Source organism: Daphnia magna, linkage group LG8, assembly GCF_020631705.1.
Source record: "Daphnia magna isolate NIES linkage group LG8, ASM2063170v1.1, whole genome shotgun sequence".
NCBI classification, from domain to species: Eukaryota; Metazoa; Arthropoda; class Branchiopoda; order Diplostraca; family Daphniidae; genus Daphnia; species Daphnia magna.
Window position 1 is genome coordinate 10,948,358 of NC_059189.1, and position 7,684 is coordinate 10,956,041.

The window sequence follows — 7,684 nt, forward strand, 5'->3', positions numbered from 1 at the left end:
TCAAACAAAAGGGATAACCATTACCAAAAGTTGGAGAAGCGTCTGAAGACCTCTTGGGAAACCAGGGAACTCCTCTTACGGAGCCCAGCTCCGGGAGCTCACCCGATGGAGACTCATCTAACGCAGATTCGGGGCAGCGTTTTATACCGTCGCGCGAATTACTCCCCTTCCGGACTGCATATCTGCGTATCTTTCTTAGAGCGGACTTCTCCCGATAATTTCTTCACCACGATCGCAGCGTTGTCCAAGGAGCGGATGACTCATCTCTGTGAAGAGATAACCAATCTCCCTTTTCACCCGCGACAATATCAACATGCCATAGAGTTGTATGTTAAAGCAAACTGCAAACTAAAAATACTGTTGATAGGTTTTTTTATGCCTATTTATACAAACCAGCATTGTTTAGTTCAGGATAGAAGGGCAGAAATTCTCAATATTTTCCATTGGAATGTTTTCTCTGGGATTGATGTATTCACGATGCACACTGTGTGTAAAGCTGCTGATAGTGACCATACCTGAAGAAACACATTAATAATGAAGGTGTGTGCAAAAGCAGAATCCTTGTGGTTGGCATGAAGATATGGCAAATTTATATCTAGTCGAAGAAAAACCATGGATATAAATTTAAAAATAACAGTAATTAAAATGCAACATGTGATAAACAAAAGATACGCTCAAAAAGTCTAAACTATTCTCAGATAGAATGTGTTGTTTACCGCTGACTAATTATATTGTTGCAATTGCACTGTTTTTTTGTCTCGAGTCACATGTAACTCATTCCACGGTTGGAGATGCAAGATTAATTGTTGAAGGAAAAAATACTGCTAAAACAAAACAAAGTCCTTGAGGCACTCAAGGACTTCACCTAGCTGCCAACAAAGTGAGACATTATGGCATGACTAATTGGATAATGCCTTAAATACCTTTATTAATCAATACGCTCACCAACGGAGCTTTGTTATTGTGCAACGCTCATCGAGGTGCAAACACGCGTACACTTCCAACGTGCGTGTCAAGATCTCGTCAAGTTGTCATTCATTAACTATACAATGCTGATCGAAATCGGCCTAACAATCGATCGATAAATTCAATATGTTGTAGACTCCTCCTCCCTTGAAGGCGTCGTCTATCGAAATCGCTACATGGCAGTACAAGTTGTTTATTTATTTGCTAAATAAACGGACAACTATTAAAAAGTGGATCAAACGGCGTTCCGTAGTTGCCCCTTTTTATGTAGACGACCATGATCGAAACAATGGAGCTCACACGGCCTGTGAAAAAACCTGTCCGTTGCCGGGCGACGCACAAAGCCTCGCCTTGAAAAATAACTTCGCGGCCTGATTTTTCCCTATCTTCATGACCGACGCGCCATCTCTCTGAAAAAAATCTCCAGAAATGTCGAGTCGCTCTTAGATTGCTCCGCATTCCTTTATTGTTGAGCCGATAATTGACAGGACCCCTTCGTTAATCTCCGCGTTATCTCCTCTACAACACGACGTCAAGTTTTGCGACGCAGCATCTAAAATAAGAAAACGTATAAAGGATACGTACGAGACCCTGAAATCGACTCGAGTTGGCTGACTAAACTGCTCCACACTCCTTCGTCGTTCAGCCGATAAAAACGGGGACTCGACCGGGAGCTGCTGCGTTATTTCCTCTACAAATGGAGACCAATCTCAGCGGCACAGCATCTTAAAAAAAAAAACGAACGAAAGATTAGTGCGGACACCCCTGAAATCGCCGCGCCATCAGCGCCATCTCTGGGGTAAAGTCTCAGAAAAAGTGTCGGTCGATCCACCGGTCGTTGTAGAAAGGTAAGGGTGCCTGTATCAGGGGGTTGGGAAATGCGAGTTTTGATAGAATCCCTATCGGGAAATTTCCTCTACAAAAGGAGACCAATCTCAGCTACACAACATCGAAAATAAAAAAACGAACCAAAGATTAGTGCCGACACCCCTGAAATCGCCGCGCCATCAGCGCCATCTCTGGGGTAAAGTCTCAGAAAAAGTCTCGATCGGTCCACCGGTCGTTGTAGAAGGGTAGGGGTGCCTGATAAGGGGGTTGGGTATATACGAGTTTTGATAGAATCCCTATCAGGAAATAAATAAATGCCAATGTCATGTAGAAATGTAGCAAAATGTCAATAAAAATAGTCGCCCATGGCGATCAGGGTAGCCTATTTGCTAAAATGGGTAGGCTGGGCTGGTTTTGATGGGTAAACAGGTATACCCACCGCCATCTTGAAAAATAGCAGCTGTGATGCCGCCAAGTTAAAAAAAAAGGGAAGGTAGCAAAAAAGTTCTGGAAAATCCCATCTTGGGGCGGAAATTGAAAGCACAAGACTTAATTCCGGGAAAACCCGGGTAATCGGGGAAAAACATGGTAATCGGGTAGGAAATCGGGGCTAACCAGGTAATTGAACCGTTTCGTAATTTTTTTACCCGAGTAAAACCCGGGTAGATAGTGGACACAAAGTGTCAAGAACCGTTATCACCGGATTCAATTTTTTACCCAAGAAGACGTACCCATTCGCCCAAATACCTACACATTGTACGCGGGGCCGAGCCCTAGGAACGCCCCACTTTTGCAAGAATCCCTATCGGGAAATTAAACATTGTTCTCTTCCTTGTTCCAGACAAGGGATTCATTTAAAAATCCAGCTAATTTTTGCAATAAGGTCTTAGGCATTTCGAACTCTATGTTATTTTCATCATTCTAGAATTTCAATCACCAGGAGATGCAGTTCATTTTATAGCAGCCCTTTAAAGCTTTGAAAAAGATGGAGGGGGACCTTTACGATCCATAGAAGCCATGGCGGCAACACGTAAATCTTCTGATTGCAACATAGCAGCATTCCATATCACCATATAATTTAGTCCTTCTTCGATTGAATGATCCCGTGCGTAATTTAGGTTATGTTTGCTTCCTTGAACAGCTACCGGTGATTTATCCGCAATAGCACTGGCTATCTCCAAAGCTACTTTTAGCATAATTTCTTTATCGGACAGCACTCGGCTCACTAGGCCAGCCTGAGCTGCTTCATCAGCGAACATTTTGCGCGCCGTATAAGCTAATTCACGGACCAGGCTATCTGAACCAATCACTTTCGGTAAGCGTTGCAGAGTTCCCACATCAGCCGCAAGCCCTGAAAATTGAAACAATCATTGATTAACAACAGTATATCCATGATTAGTGAAATAGTAATACAATACCAATATCTACTTCCTTAATTTGGAAGAAAGCATCTTGGGTACAAAAACGAATATCAGCAGCAGTGATCAAGTCTACACCTCCACCAATGCAACCTCCATGCACAGCAGCAATTACAGGCTTGTTGCACTGGACACAAAATTTTTATGCAATTTGATTTGATAAAAAAAAAATATATATATATATATAATGAAAAAATATATATACTTTTACCAACCTGCTCGACTGATGTGAAAGACAACTGATAGCTTTTAATGAACTGCTGAAGAGTTCGGAACTTCCTCGCAACATCACCATCACCCAAAACTGTTTCCATCAATGGACCCATGTCAGTCAAATCAAGACCTGCTGTGAAGTGTTTACCATTGGCAGACAAGACTACAACCCTACAGTCACTGTCTTCACTGATGGCTTGGAAGCACTCCACCATTTCCCTTAGGACAAAAATATTGTGGAGGAGAACCTGGCTTTATAAATCTCACAAAGATAAATGCAGAATACCTCCAGAAGGCACTGTTCATTGTGTTAAATTGCTGGGGTCTGTTAAGTTCCACATGATATACATATTCTCTGGGAGTGGACACCAATAATGTCTCAAATTTGTACTTATTGGAGAAGGAAGATGTGGCCATATTAGCTGTTGTAGTAGTTAGTTTTCTCACTGCAGTTTGACCTGTTTTAAAATTGTACCGTACGTACGTAGTATGCTGCATATATTTCAAAGGTATAATTTTCCTTGATCTCGTGGGCTTTACCTAGTAGTTTTATGGTAGATTGCATAATTCCAACCGATGATTATTCTATTGACAGACTGGAATTTCAACTCACAGCGATAAACGTAAATAAATCAAAACACTGCCATCTATAAGACAAGTTTTGTAATTCCCAGAGTAACTATACTTAGAAATGAAAATCGTATAAGAACACTTTATTTATTACTTATTATGCTCTTAGGCATGTCCGACAAGGAAACGCGTTGTAGAAAAAGTTCAACAATTTCTTCAAGATCATGCTAAAATTAACAATCATAAGCTTGTATCCAACTACATTTTATACGCTTTAGTACCTGAAGAATCTGTACTCCTCTAGTAGTTAAGGCCACGAGCTCACGGACTCCATCGCCCGTAACATCACAGTAGTCGAGTGCCAATATAGGATGGCTGAAACTTCTTTGCCACGCCAACGACCATTCGAGATTCTCAAGTCGGTAAGCCAATAGTTCTTGGCCATAGGTTCCTAGAAGAATTGTGGGTTGCTGGTCCATCTGAACGTCACAAACTATACTGCAGGTTATGACGTCATGTTTATCGCTACCGGTTAATATGGTGGGGTCATTCAAAAACTTTTCCAAAATATTCCTGTAATATCAAAGTGAAATAAATAACGACCTACGTAGCAAAGGTAAAACTCGCAACTTAACCGATAGACTGTTGCTGGTAAAAGAGAGCTGGTTACCAGGAGATTAAGGGTGTCGGAATCGTCCAAGAATCTGGATGATGTAACAGGCGTTCCATGGTTGACATTGGCCATGGTTTTCACAGAATTAGACTTAGTGTCGACAATGTACAAATAAAAATTGCCACATTCACAGCCTATAGCAGTCAAACGGAGCGACTTTTCTCTAAGAATATGAAATTCGATCCAAAGTACAACGCTAGGAAATTCAATTTTAAACTCTGGGAATTCGTCAATAGCTATTTTTTCCTGGGCAGCGTGAGTAATAGAATCTTCCGTAAATAGATGAACTCGATTATCACTGCCACTCAGCACAATTGTAACCTGTAAAGTCAACAATTCTATATAGTGTAACAGGAAAACCTAAATTGTCAAGAATAGTAATACTTCATTATGGCAAAGACAGTGAGTAACATGATAAGGTATAAAATTGATCTCAAGTGAACAAGAAGAAGCCAGTCCATCGGCATTAAAGTCAGATCCACTTTCTTTTACAGTGAATATATTTAGACATTGACCTGTTTCTGTCTTCCCAACCTATTTTTTAAAATGTGCTATTAGTACAAGCTATCCATTTTGTTATTTAGAAATAAAGCTTTATACCTTGATATAGGCAACCACTATGACAGTATTGTTTGACCCAGGCTTGCAAAATGCAGTAATTGACACAATCTCTGCATTTCCTGAACATAATAATTGGATCAGAAAAAGAACACTTGATTGGCAATAAAAAAGAATACCTTATACCTGGAAGGTATGTGAAACTTAGTTCTCTGGAATAAGGAACCAAAGATTCTTTGTAGCCGTGGTTGAATTCAAGCAAGAAGACTGGCTTACGTAAGGAAGCTGCTAGCAAGCTTATGCGACCGTAGGGGTTTAAATTGGGTAGACGGCACAGCGAATAAATACTGCCTTGAGACGACAGGCTGAATATATGGCAATCGTGAAATTTATTGGGTGTAATGGAATTTTTTGCCATTCCAGTTTAATTGGTAAGAGATATGTGGAAGCAGTTTGCACGTGCTAGCAAACAGGAGCGAAAACTTTGTTGATAAACATTACCGCGTCTGAGAAGTAATCTTTTCTCACTTGGTAATAGGAACTCCGCATTTTCCGACTGCAATTTACTCGCGACTCCCGCAACTAATATTCCAAAGTCTATACTTTTGTGGAACCAACAGCAATTCAGAAGGCGGAAAATCACTCATACGCCCCGACCATGCCCCGACCCAAAACCCTAGTTTTTTAAAAATAGTAGTTGACTATCATGACTCTGCCAAAACTCATCAAAACAAATGTAAACAACTGGTCAGCTGATTGGAAAACTGTACTATATTTAATTTTAGTAAATAAACTAGAGATAATTTCCACATAAAAATTTATGAACTAAATCTGTATTGTTAAGGTCACCCAATAGACCTCTAGAAGACATCCATAAGACTCCCTAAAGATATCTTTCATTCCTCCATAAGCCATATTCTTTAATTCTTCAACTTCACTGATAATGCTGTCCCAAATTCACCTTGCTTAGAAGTCTTAAAGACTGATGATAATTTAATCTTATGATGAATAATTTGCAGCTTCACGACACGCAAGAGGGTTTGCAAAGTTTCAGCGAGAAGCGTAAGCCTCAATTTCAAGACAAATGAGCCTTTGTAGCGTTATTGTAATCTTCGACGTCGACGTTGTAACGGAAGTCTGCTGTTTCTCGAGTTACACATTATCTTAAGTGATATGAGAAAATATCATATTTTTTATGCGAAATTGACGTGCTAAATTATATGCCTTTTTTCTAGTGGATGAATTTTAAGCGGGAAAATTTAGTAGACCTATCAATTTTCAAGTTCTATTCAGCCAGTCATTTAAAAAGACTTTAAAAGACCTGGTCTTAGCTGATGCGCCAGTATGATCCGGTTTTTTGCATATTCTGGCGCGCTAGTTGATTAAATTTATTGCTTTTTCCCCATGTACTATCCACCTGTCGCGCCTTTTCGGCGGCTTCCTCTCTCGCGAAAGTTCAAGTTCGACCATGCGTTATTACTTTAATAAAATGTCCTTATTATATCCGCCAAAGATGATTGAGTAGGAGTTAGATCCACCTCCGAACTCAAAGGCAAGCTTTATTTGTAAAGGTCAGTCAACTCGGGCTCTGGTATTTGAATAATAGAAAAAAGAAAATTCGCCCATAAAAAACGCCATCAGTGCTATATTTCGGTATCTGTTTGTTGCAGCATTTCTACCATTTTAACCGAAGAGCTATGTGTATTCTAACAGAATAACCTTGAATATGAATATCCTATTTTAATTTTAGCCATTAAATATATTCAATAGTTATAAAGTATGATTCTCATCCTTTGAAAATGACCGACAATTTCGATCCGGTATAACCTAGGTTCAGTTTACGTTCTCATAAACGATTTTAATAAGTGGCGCTCTTTTATCCTATTTGTTTTGCTTCAAAAAAATCTAAACCTTGTTATTAAATCAAGTGCGTAATCCAGATTAAATAATTGCTGATAAAAAATGTTCCGGATGACAAGTTTCGAACCTTCGTAAATGGCGTATGAGTCGCGCTCTATGGCACGGCGCCATGCTAAACTTTTTGCATTAGTAATACCTAAGCTATTTAATCAGGTGACCACCGAAGAAAGTTTTGGTTGGGATGTGCGGTCCTGGCACAGTGGCTATCGCCATTCCCTTGTAATGTAGTTTCCCCGTGTTCGATTCCCGCCACCTCCAAGTTTCCCTGCCCTCCATGCTCTCTCTCTCGCCCTCCATGCTCTCTCTCTCTCGCCCTCCATGCTCGCCCTCCATGCGCTCTCTCTCGCCCTCCATGCTCTCCCCATTGTTCCTAATGCATGTATGACTGTATGTGTCTATATTCAAAATTCATCGCATCGCATCTCAACGCTCAAGATATGCTTCAAATGTTCCAGCGCAAGATATGCTTCAATTGTTCCAGCGCAAGATATGCATCAAATGTTCCAGCGCAAGATATGCCTCAAAGCAGCCGCCTATA

The 7,684-nt window shown here is 40.3% G+C and overlaps 2 protein-coding genes and 1 long non-coding RNA gene across 6 annotated transcripts; all 3 read right to left on the reverse strand.

Annotated features, from left to right (window-relative positions):
• Window positions 1-208: 208 nt before the first annotated feature.
• LOC123475308 lies at window positions 209-1,188 on the reverse strand. Of its 3 annotated transcripts, none has more exons than XR_006650343.1 (4): window positions 924-1,188; window positions 717-869; window positions 394-595; window positions 209-266 (listed from the first exon to the last, which is right to left on the reverse strand). It is a non-coding gene; the product is annotated as an uncharacterized LOC123475308 (long non-coding RNA). The 3 variants fall into 3 exon arrangements; XR_006650342.1 differs by having other exon boundaries at window positions 229-289; window positions 924-1,187; XR_006650344.1 differs by having other exon boundaries at window positions 229-289; window positions 394-515; window positions 924-1,186.
• Window positions 1,189-2,680: 1,492 nt separating this feature from the next.
• LOC123475449 (delta(3,5)-Delta(2,4)-dienoyl-CoA isomerase, mitochondrial-like) lies at window positions 2,681-4,072 on the reverse strand. Its single transcript, XM_045178124.1, has 5 exons — window positions 3,966-4,072; window positions 3,712-3,883; window positions 3,428-3,644; window positions 3,213-3,339; window positions 2,681-3,145 (listed from the first exon to the last, which is right to left on the reverse strand). The coding sequence occupies exons 1-5, from the start codon at window positions 3,988-3,990 to the stop codon at window positions 2,763-2,765; spliced, it is 924 nt and encodes a 307-aa protein (XP_045034059.1). The 5' UTR covers window positions 3,991-4,072; the 3' UTR covers window positions 2,681-2,762.
• On the reverse strand, window positions 3,993-5,769 carry LOC116920065 (KICSTOR complex protein kaptin). Of its 2 annotated transcripts, none has more exons than XM_045178121.1 (7): window positions 5,413-5,769; window positions 5,269-5,339; window positions 5,053-5,202; window positions 4,631-4,989; window positions 4,277-4,568; window positions 4,150-4,222; window positions 3,993-4,072 (listed from the first exon to the last, which is right to left on the reverse strand). In XM_045178121.1, the coding sequence occupies exons 1-7, from the start codon at window positions 5,642-5,644 to the stop codon at window positions 4,035-4,037; spliced, it is 1,215 nt and encodes a 404-aa protein (XP_045034056.1). In that variant the 5' UTR covers window positions 5,645-5,769; the 3' UTR covers window positions 3,993-4,034. The 2 variants fall into 2 exon arrangements, with proteins under 2 accessions (XP_045034056.1, XP_032782019.2); XM_032926128.2 differs by having other exon boundaries at window positions 5,269-5,348; window positions 5,413-5,767.
• Window positions 5,770-7,684: the final 1,915 nt, after the last annotated feature.

Excerpts from the sequence above, each read along its gene's own strand:
- LOC123475449 (XM_045178124.1), bottom strand. The coding sequence starts at position 3,990 with ATGCAATCTACCATAAAACTACTAG. Across the intron at positions 3,884-3,965 it reads ATCTACCATAAAACTACTAG|GTCAAACTGCAGTGAGAAAA; the intron begins GTAAAGCCCACG and ends ATTTTAAAACAG. Across the intron at positions 3,340-3,427 it reads CTTTCACATCAGTCGAGCAG|TGCAACAAGCCTGTAATTGC; the intron begins GTTGGTAAAAGT and ends TTTTGTGTCCAG.
- LOC116920065 (XM_032926128.2), bottom strand. The coding sequence starts at position 5,644 with ATGGCAAAAAATTCCATTACACCCAATAAATTTCACGATTGCCATATA. Across the intron at positions 4,569-4,630 it reads TTACCAGCAACAGTCTATCG|GAATATTTTGGAAAAGTTTT; the intron begins GTTAAGTTGCGA and ends TTGATATTACAG. Across the intron at positions 4,073-4,149 it reads CATGCCTAAGAGCATAATAA|ATGGCAGTGTTTTGATTTAT; the intron begins GTAATAAATAAA and ends CTTGTCTTATAG.